Source organism: Somniosus microcephalus, chromosome 16 (assembly GCF_052327205.1).
Source record: "Somniosus microcephalus isolate GS21.2 chromosome 16, FLI_Smic_1.0, whole genome shotgun sequence".
NCBI classification, from domain to species: Eukaryota; Metazoa; Chordata; class Chondrichthyes; order Squaliformes; family Somniosidae; genus Somniosus; species Somniosus microcephalus.
Genome location: NC_141002.1, coordinates 74450455 through 74471855, shown reverse-complemented (window position 1 = coordinate 74471855; position 21401 = coordinate 74450455). Strand labels below are relative to the sequence as shown.

At 43.3% G+C, this 21401-nt stretch overlaps 1 protein-coding gene and 1 long non-coding RNA gene across 7 annotated transcripts in view; one reads left to right on the top strand and one right to left on the bottom strand.

Annotated features, from left to right (window-relative positions):
- Positions 1-7164, bottom strand: part of ptprq (protein tyrosine phosphatase receptor type Q) — a 278107-nt gene extending 270943 nt beyond the window's left edge. The window contains 2 exon segments of the mRNA XM_086009276.1: positions 577-706; positions 7039-7164. Coding sequence (XP_085865402.1) covers positions 577-642 — 66 coding nt within the window. The 5' untranslated portion in view covers positions 643-706; positions 7039-7164.
- Positions 1-7244, top strand: part of LOC147106289 (uncharacterized) — a 313882-nt gene extending 306638 nt beyond the window's left edge. For 5 of the 6 annotated variants that reach the window (XR_015081420.1, XR_015081421.1, XR_015081417.1 and 2 more), the window contains one exon: positions 7161-7244. This is a non-coding gene — a long non-coding RNA (uncharacterized LOC147106289). Of the gene's footprint in view, positions 1-973; positions 1078-7160 lie in introns of those variants that run through there. The other variant, XR_015081422.1, reaches the window with a different exon arrangement.
- The last annotated feature ends 14157 nt before the right edge of the window (positions 7245-21401 follow it).

Genomic DNA, 21401 nt, shown 5'->3' with positions numbered 1-21401 from the left:
GTTTTTTTAATCAAACTTAACTCAATATATTTGCTTTATCATAAATCAACTTTGAAAGCCAAGCTCATTCCTTGCTATTGAATAGCTGTGAGCTTTAACTCACTGTTTCTCTTTTATTTGTCCGATGGCACCGTGTTTTGCAGATAATTACAAGAAAGCTTTTCACTGCTGGGATCTGCAATTTTTCTCCAAATCTATTTCTAGCACTCTCCACAAACAATAAAGGTCTGAATTTGAGTATTTCACAAAATATTTACTTTCCCATCTAGCACATTCTTTTTTCAGTGTATGTGTCCATTAAATGATTAATTGCTAAGTTTAACCAGGATTTGTGTTACATATTAGATTATTTCATTATGACCAATGATCATGAATAGGCATAATCTCTCGTTTGCAGATTTCTTTATATCCTGTACAAATACACAACAGCATAGTGCAAAATATAAACAACCAATAAGAAGGAATCTTTCATAATTAAACAATTATGAAAATATTTCAGTCCACTTACTACGTACTACAATCATTTTAATATATGGTAAAGATTCTGTTATAATTCAGTAGCGTATTTAGTTGTACCTGAAAAGCATATTTTATAATACACCAAAACAAAATAGTTCTGTCCATGTGTGGAACTCCTTTCATTCTGCTCCATGTAATATTTAAGTACACTGTCTGCAGAAAGTGCAACTTCTACTCCAGGAACATGCTGTAAAAAAATTAAGCAAACTAAACAGAAGAAGGATGAGCCATCAGTAAAGAGAATTATTTTCCTATTCAGAAATTCACAACAAGAGCTATCTATGACCAGATTAAAATGCAATGGGGATGCGCAGACCTACATCAGAATTGCATAAAACCCAAAACGTTATAGCCCCAATTTTGCACTTAGAGCAAAAATCTGTGACAGGAATGTTTGGCAGCCAGCATAAAGTTAGCCTGCAGCATACTGAGCTAACTGAATGCTGTTTTGCAGGGTTAGGTCATTTGAATAATTAACCTATATACACCAAGCAGAGCTTTGTGCCAACAGCTGTGGAAAATCTGGCTAATGGCTCAAATTTAAAGAACGTGCCCACTTAAAAGGTAAGTGGCTGCTTATGAAGACAAATATTGTTCAGCCCTTATAAAGATTCAAACTGGATTTTAAATATTTGTCAGCATTTATCAAGGCTGGGTGGAGGGGATGGTACAAGTGCCAAGTAAAAATAAAGTGTAAGCAAACCCTATGTGGAGACATGAATCAGGCAAATGGTGAAGTGGTGCAGAAGCAGTGCAGCACCTGGATCCCCTGTTTGATGGTTCACAAAATAGCTGTGCTGCAACATGAGGTGGGTATGAAAAGGATTGCCCTTTTTGGCATTCCAAGGCACCCTCCATTGTGGATAGGGGTGCACTTTGGCTAACAGGAAATGGTGGCCAAACTCAATAGTGTGGACTGTACATGAGCACTATGTACAGTGCTCATGAACCCTGCCACCCAAGGAACGTTCTGTGCCCAGTTGAGCTGCTGCCTCCTTTCCGCAAGAAATGTGCTGCCTTTTGCAAACAAAACATCGGTCACTTGCTGGATGCATCTGTGAACACCTGACTGGCTGATTTAGTTTTTGTCAGCAGTGACAATCTGGCAATGTAATCGGTGGTACAAATTATGGCCAATTTTGCACAATGAAACTAATCCCACTGGAATCAGAGTTAAAATTGCCAACTCTTTGATATAGCCTTCAAGAGGAGCTTCCATCCCATCAATCTCAACTGGACTCCAACCCAGGCCCAGAGGTAAAAGGACACTGTCCTAACCCACTAGAATCATCCAGCACCCAATACAAACAATTCTAATTAATAGTTCTCTATATGATTGTGTATTTTCTACCATGTTCCTTTATAAACATTGCTTCTGATTGGTCAGCTGTAACATTCTGATTTATAATTGCTATCAACAATATAGAACAATGTTCAATACATATATTTGTGAATGTTATGGAAATGGAAATGATTGGTGCTATTAATTTGGGTCTGGCATAGATACCTCAGGTTTAGCAGTGTCACTCGCTCTCGTAAGCGATCTCAGTGTCATAGAATCATAGAAGTTTATGGCACAGAAGGAGGCCATTCAGCCCATCGTGTCTGTGCCGGATGAAAAAGAGCTAACCAGCCTAATCCCGCTTTCCAGCTCTTGGTCCGTAGCCTTGTAGGTTATGGCGCTTCAAGTGGCTATCCAAATACTTTTTAAATGCAGTGAGCATTTCTGCCTCTATCACCCTTTCAGGCAGTAGGTTCCAGACCCCCACCACCCTCTGGGTGAAATAAGTTCTCCTCAGCTTCCCTCTAATCCTTCTACCAATTACTTTAAATCTATGCCCCCTGTTTATTGACCTCTCTGCTCAGGGAAATTGGTCCTTCGTATCCTCTGTATCTAGGCCCCTCATAATTTTATACACCTCAATTAAATCTCCCTCAGCCTCCTCTGTTCCAAAGAAAACAACCCCAGCCTATCCAATCTTTCCTCATAGCTAAAATTCCCCAGTCCTGGCATAATCCTCGTAAATCTCCTCTGCAACCTCTCTGGTGCAATCACATTTTTCCTGTAATGTGGTGACCAGAGCTGTACGCAGTACTCTAGCTATGGCCTAACTAGGGTTTTATACAGTTCTAACATAACCTCCCTGCCCTTATATTCTATGCCTCAGCTAATAAATTAAAGTATCCCATATGTCTTCTTAACCACCTTATCTACCTGTCCTGCTACCTTCAGGGATTTATGGATATGCACTCCAAGGTCCCTCTGTCCCTCTACACTTCTCAGTGTCCTACCATTTATTGTATATTCCATTGCCTTATTAGCCCTCCCCAAATGCATTACCTCACACTTCTCTGGACTGAATTCCATTTGCCACTTTTCTGCCCACCTGAACCGTCCATTGATATCTTCCTGCAGTCTGCAGCTTTCTTCCTCACTATGAACCACACAGCCAATTTTTGTATCATCTGAAAACTTCTTAATCATGCCCCCTACGTTGAAGTCTAAATCATTGATACACACCACAAAAAGCAAGGGACCTAGTACTGAGCCCGGCAGAACCCCATTGGAAACAGCCTTCCAGTCAAAAAACACCCATCAACCATTACCCTTTGCTTCCTGCCACTGAGCCAATTTTGGATCTAACTTGCCACTTTCCCTTGGATTCCATGGGCTTTTACTTTTCTGACCAGTCTGCCATGTGGGACCTTGTCAAAAGCCTTGCTAAAATTCATATAGACTACATCTAACGTGCTTCCTTCATTGACCCTCCTTGTTTCCTCCTCAAAAAATTCAATCAAGTTAGTCAGACACGACCTTTCCTTAACAAATCCATGCTGACTGTCCTTGATTAATCCGTGCCTTTCTAAATGACGATTAATATTGTCCCTCAGAATTTTTTCCAAAAGTTTTCCCACCACCGAGGCTAGGCTGACTGGCCTGTAATTCCTCGGTCTCACCCTTTCTCTCTTTTTAAACAACGGTACAATGTTAGCAGTCCACCAGTCCTCCGGCACCACGCCTGTAGCCAGAGACGATTGGAAAATGATGGTCAGAGCATCCGTTATTTCCTCCCTTGCTTGTCTTATTTTTATGGGAGCTGATTCACACTGTCCTCTATCTACTTGTATAATAATGAGAGCTAAGTGTGTAAAAACTGAGCCCATTTGTGATGTGAACTAGATGCTCATGTCTTTTACACATGTATTGCTTTAATCTCTCCAACAGTACAATGAGTTGGCACTAGATTAGGCAAAATGTTGTTCGAATTGTTAAGCTGCTTTAAGATAGTTGTGCAGATCAATAGTTATGATTAGATTCACTTAGTGCAATCGATACAACTTATCTCCACGTAATAACATAAAAATAATGAACATGTTATGCTACCCCACTTCAGTGGGTCATCTTGCCTGACCTATACTCGCTAATTCCTCTGCATTCTACTTTTTAAACCTGCTTTTTCTGGGCCCTTTCTGCCTCAGTGGCTCTTCTCTAGTCAAACTACACTGCTTCTTGGTTGTTTGTGTCTCTCTTCATATCCCCAACATCACAGACAGACATCAAAGAGTTTCCAAGATAATGGGCCATAACTTGCTGTCAAATTAATGGCAAGCGCCATTAGCCTCGCCGCTATTTCTGCACAAATGCTACAGCAACCTCAGGCGAGGGCAGATTCGTATTAAAAGCAGAAATCAAGAAGTTGCTGTCCACGATGCGCCACTCTACCATTACCATCGCAAAAACAGCATGTTGCTGTCCGGCTCACCATTGAAATGTATTGAATATTGTGAAGGTGTATACTTGTATGAACTTGCATGGTAGATACGAACTAAACTCGCCACAGAAAGTTAAGTCTTATCCATTTCAGTCGAAGTACCTTTTTAACGATGTGATAAGTGTTAGCAGCCAGACAACCTCTCTGGCACTGAAAATTAACTATTACAAGTGTGGAGTCTCATTCCTTCAGGTTTTAATTGTTGTTGGAGATTTTAAAATTGTTAAAAAATTAACATTTTTACATTTCCTTTCTGTCCCTTTCTTCTCTCTCAATCCAATCTTTCTTTCCCTCTCTTTGGAGGAAATTTTAACATGAAAAAACAGGTGGGTTTTAGGCGGGGGGAAGTTAAAGTTTTAAAAATCTAAAACCCGACCCCAACCCGTCCACTTTCACCTTTTACTCAGGTGGGATGGGGCGTGTGGGGGGGGGAGGTGCAGGCAGCCAATCCATCACCAGGAGGTGGGCTGGCATTTTAAATATGATAATGAGGCCCTGAAGCCTCTGCTTTAACTTGCTGTGCAGGTTTAACTGCAGGCGGCCAGGAATCCTGAGACTCAGGATTCCCGGTAGCTGCAGCGAGGCGAGCAAAGCCTCAGGGAGCAATCCTTGTGGGCCAGGAAGATCAGGAGTGCTTCCTCCCGGCCCCCCAAGCTCACCCACCAGCAGCAACTGCCCCCCGCCCTCCCCCCCACCCGCCAAACAGGGTCAGGGATCAATCTCTCACACCCACCAGTTTTGGGATCGAACCCCCCGGGAATCAATCTCACCCCCTGCACCACCCCCCCGGGCTTGGAGCCCCCCCCCCCAGACCCACCTGGTCCTGTGGCGTCCTGGTCAGTGTTCCTCACCCAACTGGATGCCAAGCCTGTCAATCAGGCTGGCTTCCGGGTGGGGAACCTGCCGATGACATCACACGCACGTGGTGGAGTTAAAACTCCACAGTGTGGGGAAACCTGGAGCTCCGGGTTTCTGGCAATCTACCGCCACCCCGCGCCCCCCCCCCCCCCACCCACCCCATGGTTGGGAAATTACAAAATCCAGCCTTTTATTTCTCTTTGTGTACCTGATTTGGCATTGAATTCACCCACTCTAAGTTATACTTCCTTCTCAGTCTTTGCACTGTTCTTTTCACATTCCTTCAATCTGAGGAGATACACAGTTGCTTGGCCTGTTCACTCAGGACCCAGATGTCCTGTTTCCCTCGTTGCGACATTATCAGCTCGTACTTCCAGCAACTTGCCAGGCAAAAAATTAAAAAACCCAAACGTGCAAGGGCAAGTCTAACTAATTCACTCCTACAGCACATTATGGCCCAAAGAGTGAGAGGAGTTTTCTGATTACCCAGACAATCTAACAAATTGTTTAGTCTCTGGGAAATACAACTTCTGTTTAGCATAGTAACCATAGTGTCTAAGTGCCTTTTATTTTTTAAAAAACTCATGAAAATACACGTTACTTTAAAAAAAAGCAATAAATGTACTGTAACTCCTTGTCCAAATCCCTCTTGTGGAAAAATGGTCAAAAATCCTGAAAAGTGACAATTTGGTTATTGGCAGGTCATGGATTATTAGGATTGTACACAAGAATAATTAAATGCTTTGAAAGATATTAAGGGGATTAAATTCAGTACTAGCTGAATAGCAAAATGCTAGCAAATGATTTGTTTATTAGCAGTTTTCTGGCTGTTAGCAAATGTTATCTACCATGGTTTGCAAGAACACATAATGTACCACCCTTGGTATTGATTTACGTTATCATGCCTGATTTTTGAATGATTTGTTAAACTGCAGCCTCCACGCAGGTATTGCATTGCACTCACACACCTACTCGCAATCTTTTGGATCCAGCATGGTTTAAGGCATTTAGATACTTGCTGCATATCCTCAGTGGAAGGATAATTACACAGCATGTATGAATAGCAACTGAAGATATTAAATTCATAGATATAGCCACTGTGCTATTTGTGAAAAAAGAAAATCTGTACTCTGTCCCATTGCTATAGCCATCCCTCTAAACTTATATAAAATAAATCTTCTAGCTCTTAGCCTGCCATGTTTGAGCCAATCCTTGTCTAGATAATAAAATTATTCACGTGATCACTTTTTCCCCAAATGACTTCAGGCATTCATACTGCATTTATTATGTAACTATTGGTCTGAAACAGTTGCAATATTGGTACAGCTGTTTACACTACATGGCTGGAACTCCTGCCCAGGAAAAGCTCTGTCCACAGTTACACACATGAGCAAAGCGCTTCTTCCAGCAGTTTAAATGCAATTGCTGAGACAGCACAGGTAGCAATGCCCATATTCTCTGGACGTATAAATTAACTTGGGAACGGTTTAAAATGTTTCCAGGACGTCCAAGAGACATCGTGAACACTTTCAAACCAGTTTGATGCCATACTATAGTTACGCAATGCCAGTATAACTGCGCTTAGATGCATTTGAAAACAATGTTAATTGCATTTCACATTAAGGTCAAATTGAACAGTTAGAAAACATCGGAATACCTAAAGCGATGTATGAACTTGAAAAATGTTTGGAAATAATACGCAGCTTATTGCTGCACTAAGTTTTGGCCTTGTTAATAAAAAAGTTGAGTACAGGAAAAGATGCATTTGTTACAACTGTTAGCAGATCGACCAAGTCATATCTTTCAGCAAACTTTCATTATTAATCCTGAGGCTTTATGAGCGCGCAATTTCAAACTGGAAGAATAAATGAAAGCAAAATGGAATTACCCGCAATTCACCGCCGGGGGAGAGCTTGTTATCTTGAATTGACCGCGCTTCTCCACGCGTTGCTTCAGCCCTCAGGGTTCTGTTTATGTACTTTTGCTCACTTCTTGGTTTTCTGTTTCCAGACAAACACTTAGCAAGCACAGCCTCTCTCCCTCCGTCCGAATCTGCTCTGGCCATTGCTGCCCCCTGTTTTCTTTGTTCCGCAAGGATGATGTTGCCATGGGGACGGTGGCTGATAGCCTGTGGCTCGAGCAGGGCTTGATTGACAGCAGCGGCGCTCGCAGGCGCAAGAAGCTGGGAAAATGCATCCACTGCGGCCGGCGAAATTGGCTGCGGACACTCGCTGCTTTCTCAGGCTGGGTCTGCAAAAAAAAACTTCACTGCCAATCCGCGGCGTCTTTGTTATCCTGCATTGGGGGAAAAACCCGTGCTCCCAAAACAGTGCGTGTCCATTCGGTTATTGTTCACACAGTTTGATCAATGCTTTTCATTCTATTCATGTCATATTCCTACTGTGTGCAAGCACTATTAGAATTTTAAATGCTAATTATGTAAACTGTTGAATAAAGCAGTGTGTTGGATTATGGTTTCGCCCAGTGACCGAGTTTGAAGTTAGGACATTCATTTCAATGATGCACAACGATTAAACAAAATCAAAATATAGGCCCAGAATTTGCTGAAGTGGGGCATGGCAGGTTTGTTAGATTTTTTTTCCCTCACCCTTCAACTGGAAAAATGTTTGCGCCGCAAATTCTGGAAGTGTGAGCTGATAATGACGTGGCGAGGTCAGGAGCATCTCGTCTATCATAGATGATACAGTACAGGAGGCCATGCGGCCCAGCGTGCCTGTGCCAGCTCTTTGATAGAGCTCAGGAAATTGGTCCCACTCACCTGCACTTTCCCCATAGCCCTGCAACTTTTTCCACTTCAAGGGGCTGATTTTCAGTGTGCCGTGAGGCGGGGGGCAAAAATCCCGAATTCGGGGTCCCGACACCATCCCGCCCAAAACCCGCCTCCACGTAAGTTTCAAGGGAGGCGGGTACCTGCCCCGCACTGGGACCCACCAACCCAAGGCGGGAAGGGATTAGTGCCAATTAACTGCCTGTTAACAGGCAGTTTTTAGCCTAATCCCTATTTTGAGGGGTGTCGTGTAGGTTTCCCGACAGCTCCAAACCACGCCAGGTTAGAGCAGGCGGGCCGTCGGGTTGAAGGACTTGGAGGGGTCGCGATGTTGGTGTTCGGGTGAGTCATGGGTGCATGAGTGCAAAGGTAAGTGTGTTTGGTGTGTCTAAAGAAATTTAAATTACCTGTACTTACCTCTACAGCCTTTCTTCCTCTAGGCTTCGGGAGTCTATCATTCAGCCGGCACTGAAAGCAGAATGGCCGCGATCTGTCAAAAGTGACAGCCTTCAGCTTTCAGTACCGGGGAGAGTTCTAACTGAGTCTGTGTAGAAGGACTCCGGTTAGAAGTCAGACTGCCAGTGTTTGACAGCTTCAAACAGCTGTGAAACACTGATATTTCATCTGTCAGGACGTCCTGACAGATGAAATTGCAGTCTGTGACATCACCTGTTGCCGGGTGGCCCTTAATTGGCCTGCTGAGCCCGCTGGGCGGGCTCAACAAGGCCAATCAAGGGAAAATCGTGTGGATTGGCCGGATGTCGATGGAGGCGGGACTAAAACCCAAACGTTGTAGTCCCGCCTCCTTCCCGATTGCTGGTGGAAAATCCAGCCCCAAATGTTTATCCAATTCCCTTTTGAAAGTTATTATTGAATCTTCTTCCACCACCCTTTCAGGCAGCACATTCCAGATCACAACAACTCACTGCGTAAAAATAATTCTCCTGCTCTCGCCTCTGGTCCTTTTGCCAATTACCTTAAATCTGTGTCCTCTGGTTACCGACGCTTCTGCCACTGAAAACATTTTCTCCTTATTTACTCTATCAAAACCCTTAATGATTTTGAACACCTCCAACAAATCTCACCTTAACCTTCTCTACTCTAAAGAGAACAACCCCATTTTCTTTAATCTCTCTACGTAACTAAAGTCTTTCATCCCTGATACTATTCTAGTAAATCTCCTCTGCACCCTCTCTAAGGCCTTGACATCCTTCCTAAAGTGTAGTGTCCAGAATTGGACACAATACTCCAGCTGGGTCTAACCTATGTTTTATAAAGGTTTAGCATAATGTCCTTGCTTTTGTACTCTGTGCCTCTATTTATAAAACCAAGGATCCTACAGGATGCCTTTTTAACGGCCTTCTCAACTTGTCCTGCCAACTTCAAAGACCCTTGTACATACACCCCCAGGTCTCTCTGTTCCTGCACCCCCTTTAAAATTGTAACATTTAGTTTATATTGCCTCTCCTCATTCTTCCTACCAAAATGAATCACTTCACACTTCTCTGCGTTAAATTTCATCTGACATGTGCCTGCCCATTTCACCAATCTATGTCCTCCTGAAGTCTATTACGATCCTCCTCACTGTTTGCTATATTTCCGAGTTCCGTGTCATCTGCAAACTTTGAAATTATGCCCTGTATACCCAAGTCCAGATCATTAATATATATCAAAAAGAGCAGTGGTCCCAACAGTCTATCTCCTTAACCAATTAAATTTAAGGAGCGAGAAATAAACAGAGGAACCACGGAGAAGAAAATAGGGTGAATTAAGAGTCAAATTAGATACAGAAAGAGAAATAAAGAGTAGAAAGAAAGATTAGATTAAGAGGGAGATAAACAAAAGAGACAGAATGGAAAAGGAAGAAAAAAATAAAAATTTTAAATTAAAAAAAACTCTAAGAACAATTTACTACCTGCAGGAAAGAGACTCCACAGTTTCAATTGTTCTCTTTCTGGGCTTCCGAGGTTGAATAGCATTACAGGAACGTAAATCTCGTCATTAAAAGGGTCCTTAACATTGTTAAGTACCAGCCCTAACTTTCTGCGGCAAGTTTAATTTGTTTTAACAGTGCAAATGCAGCAATTTATTAAAACTCATGGGGAGATTGACTATGAGCTCCCGTTTTCGCAAGGCTAACAGTGGAGCGCCACAAATTATCCAACGATTTGTGACGATTCACAACTCACGGTGTATCTCTTCCTCACCACAAATTGCTGCGTTATTTACATACTAATAACAGCATGTTCATTAAATTTGCCATTATTTTGCCAGTAAATTATGGCCCATTATATTAAAAAAGGGCTCTGGTGTCTCAAGGTGATGTGTAAATTTGAGCCAGAATTTGCTGGAATGGCCTGATGGGTAACGAATGCCGTTAATCAGGTATTTGCGCTTATTGTTCATCTCACACTATACTTACACCAAAATTTGCTGGAAAATCAATCTGGTTATGGTGCAGCAAGCTCAATTATGAATCATTGATCCTGTTTACGGTGCAGCCAATGGCTTATCCTGCAACCTAAGCTGAGAACTAACGCCATATATCATATTTAGGCTTGGCACTGGGAGGTAAGTCATCTGAAATCACCTTAAACCAGTTTAAAAAAGTTAATTTCAGTTATAAAAAACTTTGTAAGATACTGTCAGAAGTATCTGCACATCCCCCTTTCCACAGATATGTCATATGAAGACACATGGGGGAATTTTGCTGGGGGGGGGGTCAGCGAGCGCGATCGGTGGCGTGTCAGGTGGGAAAGTGTTTTCTTTTGACAGCTTTCTTTAATTGGCTGGGAAACTCGCTGGGTGGGCTTAACAAGCCCAATCACGGTAAATTCATTCTACACAGTGGGCTGGAGCCGGCAGTGGAGCCAGGACCCACCACCGACGTCGCCCGCCACGGACCCGCCGAGGTTGGTAAAATCCAGCCCATAGAAACAGGTGCACAACGTTGGGGTGGTCAGGCTTCGACGAGACCAACTGTGGTGGACTCCAAAGCCTGGGGCTCCGCCACAATGTGAGCAAGGTTGCTTAGAAGGAATGTGTTTGGGAGCTGAGTGCCACGTCGGTTGACCCACGATTCTCAACCAGTGTTGGAAGTACAATGACCTGGCCAAGACAGGCAAGGTAAGCATTCATCTGGGCTTTAATTCAGAACTCAGAATTTTAGTCAAATAGAAAAAAATAATCAAAAGTCGTCCATCGCTCTTAGTTCTTTTAAAAAATGGCTTGACCTGGAAAGGAGTTTGTTGTGTATGTACCTTTAAGGGAATAACTGGTCTCAGACTGCAGTACCGGCAGTGACCACCCCTGTATAAAAGGCCCTAGCAGGCTTCTGTAGTTTCAGTTTCCAGGTTGTCTCCATTCAGTAAAGACTTGTTATAATCAACTCCTGCAGTCCGTGTCTCAATTATACACAGACATAATAGAGTTGTTCTTTTAATTCAGTATTTGAAGAGGGAGTGATGGCCAGGTGTCTTCAGGCTGAGATGTGTTTGTTTACTCAGGACAGAACCCAAAGGCAATTTAAAGTAATAAAAGTCTGTTGCTGGGGGAAACAGCCTTTACAAAGTGGGCTGCTCATGAATTTGACAGCTTCAAGTCTTTTCTGAAGAAAATTTTGCAATGCCTGCAAAATCCCCCAATCACATCGACACTTGCACATCTCGCACACCAACTCACCTAACCTTTTTTCTGTTTTCTCTCCAGGGGCACTTGGCTTAGGCAAGTGCATCAACAAAGCAGCACAAATGTCCCAGCAAATTTTGTCACAACACAACTAATGGTATAACTGACTTACTCCATTATTTCCTGGAACTTTTATATTTAAATAATGGCGCACGGCGTTAATGCACTCTTGCTATGGTGCAAGTTTTCAGCAAATTCCGGCACCATTATCACTTCAAATACAACCTAGATGGGAAAGTTGAGAGATTCATATCTTTACGCTTAAAAAAATGCAGTTTAGTTTTGTGAAAGAAATATGTTCATTTTAAGTTCAGCAAGCAATGCTTGTTTAGAAAAATAATGAGATGACAGCAGTTTAATGAGAGGAAAGTGTAGGAGTGTAACCTTTGGTTATTTATACTGTCTATAATTATTCTTACGTGGACAGGCCTTGTATGTCACTGTCATATCAGCAACATCCCCCTGAATGTTCTCCTACTCAGTGCCAGTGCTTCTGAAGACATTTCATGTTACAATATTACAGCTGGGTTTGTGTTCCTGAGTGGGAAAGGTATTTTCAGTTTTAATGTTTCCTTTATTTCAATCAATTTAAATAAACCTTCGTGGAATGTATTTTAAATGGATTTACTTTATTTCCTTGCAAATGCAGGACTGCTTGCACTCTAAGTGACTTTGACAGGATGCAGCTAAAATATTTAAGAAAGTGATTGAAAGCAGTGCAGTGAAATTGAAATTCAAACTATAGTTCTCAACTAAATATGGTGCTAACCCAATAGGGTTTTGTGCGGTTTGTATGTGCACACACACACTTTGTTTTCATCATAGTGATCGATGTAAGTGCTGGAGAAAATAAATAGTTTTCTACTTTTGTATCTCGTATCAAATGCTCCATTTCAGGTATAACATGGTATATTGCTAGATATGGTTTCCTCTGCTCTGCCCCAACAAATGTAACATATCTCAGGAGAGTGACATTTCCATTTCCATCACCAGTCATCTTGGTTGTCTGAGTGAGGTTGCCGGTTTATAAATTTGCATTCCTGATGTGGAGCTTTGCCAAACAGAAACAACATTTCAAGAGCTCAAGCACACATTCTCCACAATTTTCTTTACATTCATTTTAATATGTGGAAAATCATCGGGAACTTGTGCCCAACTTCCTGATTTGCGCTCCCAGCAGGTGAAGCTCTGCACCAAGAACATAAAGTCATAAAATTACCCTGTTGGTGTCATTCTGATGGACGTTTTGTTACGGTCTTATGCCCATGAGAATCCGGGCAGAAACTACCCAAATTAATTTAACTTAATGAGCATTAGAACCAGGAGACACAAAAGGTGTTCATCCAAACAGTCCATTTTGTCTGGATTCAAAGTATATATTTATTTTAATAAACATGGATTGATGTAAGATTGAGAACTTGTCTCTCAATGCATTAAATTGTTAAATTGATAAATTTCTTTTATTTGCCAATCTTGTCACATAAAGTAGCATTTATGTATAATTTAATAATAGTTACATCAGCAATTATTTTTAAATTTATATTTCAAATATAGCACTACACATTAAAGCGAAGAGGTCTCAGTCCTTATATTCATAAGACTATCTACATTCTATGTTCGATATATTGTGGCATATTGACCAACAAATACCTTTGAAAGTCATTGCTTTTGTAGAAAGGAGGCGTTTACAGGAAAGTATACATAATACATACCTCATGGAATTAACTGACAATCCCTTATTTCATGCAACTTGTCTTGGAGGTTACAAATGCAAGAATGACCACCTTGCCTTGGACCATTATTCAATAGCAGTCTGTGCCTGTTTCTTCCCAATTTTTATCCATTTGGTAACTTGCTGACAATGCTTCCCTTTTGTAACTGTAAGAAGTCACACAACACCAGGTTATAATCCAACAGTTTTATTTGAAATCACAAGCTTTCGGAGCGCTGCTCCTTAGTCAGGTGAAGTGTCGATATATGCGATCTTCTTGGAGATCCTCTCCACTTTGAGCCGGCAGTCTGTGGTGTCGATAGTAGCCATGGTGTGGAGATGCCGGTGTTGGACTGGGGTGGACAAATGTAAGAAGTCACACAACACCAGGTTATAGTCCAACAGTTTTATTTGAAATCACAAGCTTTCGGAGCGCTGCTCCTTCGTCAAGCAGCGCTCCGAAAGCTTGTGATTTCAAATAAAACTGTTGGACTATAACCTGGTGTTGTGTGACTTCTTACATTTGTCCACCCCAGTCCAACACCGGCATCTCCACACCATCCCTTTTGTAAATGTAATACCCACTGGAAATGTTATGTACGCTAAGTATGGTTATCAATCTTTAACTTAGACACTGTATTATCATTGTTATAAATCCCTGGGTTAAAGTTGCCCATGTGAAGGTACGGCAAGAACTTTTAAGGACACAATGTGACTAAGAGCAGACTTTCCATAATTCTGCACCAGTATCAACTGTTGCAGACAGTGAGGCTGCGCAGTCTCCAGGCAGAAACCCCAGGAGGAAGGGGTGGAGTCGAGGTTTTCGAGGGGGAAAAAGGAGCGACTGGAAGAGAAGAGGGCAGGAGCTCTGAAAAGAGGGCTCAGGAGGCAAATGGCTGCCGCATCCCGTCCCAGGTTTCCAAACTCGGCCGCCGCCCTTCGTATTAGTAGCTCTGCATCCAGAACTCAAAGTGGGATTCAGTGATCGTGAAGAGAATTCAACGAAGGGGTTCGGAGTCGTAAGTCTTGCAGACATTATACATACCATGAGCTCCAACTTAAGCGTACCAACGAAAGAGTGCACTCGAATTTGGACACAGGGACAGATTCTCCTTTGAATCCATGTAAATGGAGAATGTATGTTTATTATGTCTAGATTCATTCTAATGTATGCAAATGTCTAATTTAGTTTATTGACCTGTAATCTTCTTATACTGTCTGACGTTAAAACTATAAAGTAAGATAATTAGAATTAAGCCATTGTAGTAGTGATCTCCTTACTGGACTATAGAATACTGTCTACAACAGAGACCACATCTCACATATATCTAGAGAACCATAAAGGGGTTACATTTTGGGGGCTCGTCCGGGATTGTGGTCTATTTATGTCAGTAAACTAACAGTATTGAATGCTCATTGCTAAGAGAGTGGTTTGTGGTTTCTACTGGGCTGTTTGAGCATAAAAGATGGATGTTATTGAGGTTGAAGCTTGGTGCAAACGGAAGCAGATAGCTACTACCCATGCCATTGTGCTGAATGGTGTTGCTAATGATGACCCTGATGATGTCTTGCTAAGGGCTCTGAATTGTGTCAAAGCCTTTGGAAAGGTTAGGATAGTTGAGCGCTGCTTGGATACAGCTACCAAGAAGCAGTTTGTGTTGATCCAGACATCAGAGAACCTGAGAGGTCATGGTTTACCTGAGGCAGTTGGGCTTTCTGAAGAGGCTGGTCCCTGGCCAGTTCAGTTTGTCCCTATTACTACTAAGGAAGAAGAAGGGTTTCAGACCAAGTTGTTGTCATTCTTGAGACAAGAAGGAAAGACTGTTGCTGATGTCAAAGGTCTGATAGGTCCTTCGGCCCTGGATATGAACACTCAGTTGGTCAGTGCCATTAGTTCTCTGGTGGATAAATGCACCAATCTGCCCTTCGAGGCTCAGGGATACCGTAAGCTCCGTATGTTCTCAGGAGTGAGACCAACTCCCAGTGGGGAAGAGGAGTACGACGCCTGGGCTGAGCAGACCCTGCCTCTGCTAGAGGAATGGCAGTGCAGTGACAATGTGAAGAGGCAGAGAATAGTAGAAAGCCTTAAGGGTCCTGCTGCTGACATTGTAAGATTCTTAAAGGCGCAGAACACCTCTGCTACTTCCTTTGACTACATGCAGGCTCTAGAAACTGCCTTTGGAACTACTGAAACCATTTCAGATTTGATGGTCAGATTCAGAAGCACATTCCAGTGTGAGGGAGAGAAGCTGTCCAGTTATCTGCTGAGAATAGACAAACTGCTGCATTGTATGTTACGGAAAAGAGGGATTGAGTTGCCTGAAATGAATCGGTTCCGCATTGAACAGGTTGTGCGAGGTGCATTGCTCGAAGACGTGACTGCTCTTCGCATACGCATGACCCATAAGTTGCGAGATCCACCTACCTTCACTGAGCTGCTAAGGGAAGTCAGAGAGGAGGAGGATATGCTTCAGGTCCGGAATGTAGCAAAGAGTGCTGTGATGTCCAAGCTTGTGACTCCTGTTACAGTTCCTACTCCTAAGGGTGATGTCAACCCTGAGATGGAACAGCTGAAGAAGGAAATAAATGTCATGAGAGCCGAGATGGCATATTTTCGGTCTAAGCCCAACACAGAAAGGGATGACGCACGGGTGCAAAAGGTTGAACACCCTGCGAAGTCTAACAGCAAAATGAATGATTCCTCTAAAGGATATCCCCATGAAGGAGATAGACCTGGAGTCTTTTGTTATAACTGTGGAAAGGATGGACATTTCAAGCGAGAATGTAGAGGTGAGGAAAATCTAAAAAAAGTAAATGACCGTCTCATAAAACTTACCAAGAAGTCGGGAAACTACAAAGGGGCACAGTAACAGAACGGCCTGCTGTCCCTGTAGTTAAGACACGTTCCGCTAAGTGCAATAATAGACGAGGGGATATGAAAGACATCATACCTGAAGGTTTAGTAGGGCCGAGTTCTGCTGTATCAATACAGATTGAAGGCATTTATACTAAAGCTATCCTCGACACGGGTTCTCAGGTTACCATACTGTACAGATCCTTCTATGACTGATACCTGACGCATTTGCCGTTAACCCCAATCAGTCTTCTGCAGATCTGGGGCCTTAGTCCTGCTGATTACCCATATGATGGCTATTTGTCACTGAGGTTGGAGTTCTTGGAAGCTGATGTAGGGACCACTGAGACCATTGATGCACTTGTGTTGGTTTGCCCTGACCCCATGGTGAAAGGTGAGGTTTCCATACTGGTTGGCAGTAATACACCCATAGTGAGACGACTCCTGACAAGCTGCAAAGAGCAGGGAGGTGAAAACTTCTTGAGCACCAGACACATTCACCCTGTTTTCAAAAAGGCTTTTGAGAAACTGCCTGAACTTTCTTCCGACGTAGATGATAGCAAAAGAGGAACTGTGTGGTACGTTTGAGCCAAACCTATCACCCTGCATCCTGGAGGAGTGGCTAGAATCCCTGGGATACCAAAATTCCCTGGAACGCCAGGTACTGAAGCCATTCTGATAGAGTCACCTGATGATCCTGCAGAAGAGTCACGGTTTCCAAATGAGCTTCTGGTGAGACCAGAGTTGCAGACCCCGACAGCTGTGATGTCAAGGAGAGTTACAGTGACCGTGAGGAATATGTCGGGCAAAGGAATCACATTGAGGAAAGGAATGCCGATTGCGCATCTGATTCCTGTAAATGTACTGTCGTCACATGTGAAGGAAGAGTCCAAAGTTAACTCAACCGGAGATCTGACACCCTCCTCCTTCAACTTTGGAGATTCATTCGTTCCTAAAGAATGGAAGGACCGATTAGTCAGGAAGATGATGGAGCGAGAGGAGTTTTCTCTACTCATGAGTTTGATGTTGGTTGTAGTAAGAGTACTCGCCATTCTATCAGAATTACCGAGGATAAACCCTTTTGGGAGAGGTCTCGACGGCTGGCACCAGCTGACATCGAAGCAGTGAGACAGCACCTGTCGCAGTTAAAAGAAGCTGAGATCATTACCGAGTCCAGGAGTCCTTATGCATCTCCTATAGTGGTGGTGAGGAAAAAGAACGGAAAGATTCGGATGTGTGTGGACTTTAGGACGCTTAACAGACGTACTATTCCCGACCAATACACCATTCCAAGAATTGAGGATGCACTGGCTTGTCTTAATGGAAGCAAGTGGTTCAGTGTGTTGGATCTCAGAAGTGGATACTACCAAATACCGATGAGTGAATCGGACAAAGAAATGACAGCCTTTATATGTCCAGTTGGGTTCTACCAATTTGAAAGGATGCCACAGGGAGTTTCAGGCGCTCCAGCAACTTTTCAAAGAGTAATGGAACAAACAGTTGGGGACATGAACTTGCTTGAAGTATTGGTGTACTTGGATGATATCAGTGTGTTTGGGGCAACCCTTGAAGAACACGAAGCTCGGTTGCTGAAAGTGCTTGGTCGCCTGGAGGATGAAGGTCTCAAGCTATCATTGGACAAGTGTCAGTTTTGCCAAACATCCGTGTCCTATGTGGGGCATATTGTATCACAGGATGGAGTAGCCACAGATCCATCCAAGATCGAAGCTGTTACCACATGGCCCAAACCGAACACAGTGACTGCCTTGCGGTCATTTCTTGGGTTCTGCGGATATTACAGGCGCTTTGTGCAGGATTACTCCAAAGTGGCCCATCCTCTGAATCAGCTGCTGGCTGGTTACCTCCCACCAGCCGAGAGGAAGAAAAAGGCTAAAGGTAAAGAGAACAAGGACTACTTCAAACCCTCTGAGCCTTTTGGTGTTAGATGGGATGAGAAATGCGAAGAGGCCTTCCACACCTTAAAGCAAAGTCTTACTCAAGCCCCCGTGTTGGCTTTTGCAAACCCACAGCTGCCATATGTGCTACACGTGTATGCCAGTCAAGAAGGGTTGGGTGGTGTGTTGTATCAGGACCAAGGAGCAGGGCTGAGACCCGTAGCGTTCATCAGTCGCAGTCTTACGCCATCAGAGCGTAACTACCCAGCTCATAAGCTAGAATTCTTGGCATTGAAGTTGGTGGGGGGGGGGTGGATAAGCTGTAGGATTATCTGTATGGAGCGAAGTTTGAAGTGAGGACAGACAATAATCCATTAACCTATGTGTTGACTTCGGCAAAACTTGATGCCACCGGCCACCGCTGGCTTGCTGCACTATCTGCTTACGACTTTAGTCTCAGGTACAGACCTGGGAACCAGAACATTGACGCAGATGCTCTGTCTCGTCGCCCACACTACCAGAAACCAGAGTGGAAAGATGTTGCTTCAGCAGATGTGAAAGTAATGTGTCAGATGTCCGTGGTATCTGGACCAAAGAATTCATTTCATGCCCGAGAGATTGACCACTTGGGAGCGTCAATGCATGCTGTTCCCCAGGCATTTTGCAACCTTTCCAGTTTGGATGTACAAAACTTACCCATGTTGTGTTCATCTGAAATATCCAAAGCACAACAGGAGGATCCCTGTATTCATGAGGTGTTTTCAGCTCTCCGTCTGGGTGATATTACACAGATCGACAAATCAAAACATCCTGTCGTCTGCTCCTAAGAGAATGGGACCACTTGGAAATTAAAGAGGGAGTGTTGTGTAGAATCACTCACCCACCCACTAAACCATGTCATTCACAGTTGGTCCTGCCTGAAAAGTACAGGGAAATAGTGATGAAGTCTTTGCATGATGACGCAGGTCATCTGGGAGTAGATAAGACCTATGGGTTGGTCAAGGACAGATTCTATTGGCCGCGTATGAAGTCTGCGGTTGAGGAGTTCTGCAAGTCCTGTGCACGTTGTGTCCAGAGAAAGACTTTACCTAAAAGAGTTGCTCCTCTGTTTCACATGCAAAGTGATGGACCTCTAGACCTTGTCTGTATGGATTTTCTGTCCATCGAACCCAATTCCAGCAATACCGCAAATGTCTTGGTCATTACAAATCATTATACTCACTACGCCCAAGCTTTTCCCACAAAGGATCAGAAAGCATCCACCGTTGCCAAAGTGTTGTGGGAGAAATACTTCATCCACTATGGACTGCCAAAGCGAATACACAGTGATCAAGGTAGAGACTTTGAAAGTAGACTTATACATGAGTTGTTGTCCATGCTTGGGATTGAGAAGTCAAGAACAACTCCATACCATCCTCAGGGAGATCCTCAACCTGAGCGGTTTAACCGTACTTTGTTAGACATGCTTGGAACGCTGGATTCAAAGCGAAAGAACAAGTGGAGTCGGCACATTGGACATCTTGTTCATTCTTATAATTGTACCCGAAATGACGCTACTGGTTTTTCACCGTACTACCTCATGTTTGGACGTGAAGCGAGGATGCCGGTGGATTTGTGTTTCGGAGTATCCAGTGATGGCACATCAGAGAGAACTTACCTCAAGTATGTATCTGACATGAGAAAGGAATTGCAAGCTGCTTATGAACTTGCTGAGTCTGTTTCTGCCAAACAGAATAAAGGAAATAAGCAGAGGTATGACCAGAAGATCCGTTTTTCCCAACTCATGCCTGGTGACCGAGTTCTCATACGGAACCTAGGACTTCAAGGGAAACATAAGTTAGCAGACCGCTGGGCTTCTACACCTTACATTGTTGAAAGTCAAATGTCACAACTACCTGTGTTTCGGCTAAAACCTGCAGGTGGGAATGGACCCATAAAAATACTGCACCGGAATCATATCCTGCCATTGGGACAGCAAGTGCGTCTGGATCCGCCAGCGGATAATGAGCCGACACCTAGTAGGAGAACCCTGCAGAGAAGAAGAAGGAAAAAAACGAGAAACCAGGAAAACTTTGTTCCAGAAGACAGAAAACCCATGACACAGTGTGTGGATCATGAGGAACCTGATGAGTCGGAAGATGAAGAATGGGATCTATGGTACGACCTCCCAGAAAGACGCATAAGACAGAATCTGGATGAATTGTCTGAACCATTTAGCTCAGACTTGGACATGGTCTGGGAAGAACCAGATGCTCCCGAGAAGGAGATAAAAGAGACTGAAAGGCATGATAACAAAGGAACCAACGCCTCCAACGTAGTTGAAGGAACTGAAGACCAGGTATCCGAAATAAGGAGCTCACAGCGAGTTAAGAAGGTTCCTGAAAGATTGACATACAGTACACTAGGAGTGCCAAGTGTAATGATAGCCCCTACGGTTCGATATGTTACCTCCCTTTATACATGGTTGGGAAGCATGCAACCCCTTATGTGTAAAGTTCATTAGTCATGGGGACATGCCTATATTTGGTAGGGGGGAGTGTAATACCCACTGGAAATGTTATGTACGCTAAGTATGGTTATCAATCTTTAACTTAGACACTGTATTATCATTGTTATAAATCCCTGGGTTAAAGTTGCCCATGTGAAGGTACGGCAAGAACTTTTAAGGACACAATGTGACTAAGAGCAGACTTTCCATAATTCTGCACCAGTATCAACTGTTGCAGACAGTGAGGCTGCGCAGTCTCCAGGCAGAAACCCCAGGAGGAAGGGGTGGAGTCGGGGTTTTCGAGCAGGAAAAAGGAGCGACTGGAAGAGAAGAGGGCAGGAGCTCTGAAAAGAGGGCTCAGGAGGCAAATGGCTGCCGCATCCCGTCCCGGGTTTCCAAACTCGGCCGCCGCCCTTCGTATTAGTTGCTCTGCATCCAGAACTCAAAGTGGGATTCAGTGATCATGAAGAGAATTCAACGAAGGGGTTCGGAGTCGTAAGTCTTGCAGACATTATACATACCATGAGCTCCAACTTAAGCGCGCCAACGAAAGAGTGCACTCGAATTTGGACACAGGGACAGATTCTCCTTTGAATCCATGTAAATGTAGAATGTATGTTTATTATGTCTAGATTCATTCTAATGTATGCAAACGTCTAATTTAGTTCATTGGCCTGTAATCTTCTTATACTGTCTGACGTTAAAACTATAAAGTAAGATAATTAGAATTAAGCCATTGTAGTAGTGATCTCCTTACTGGACTATAGAATACTGTCTACAACAGAGACCACATCTCACATATATCTAGAGAACCGTAAAGGGGTTACA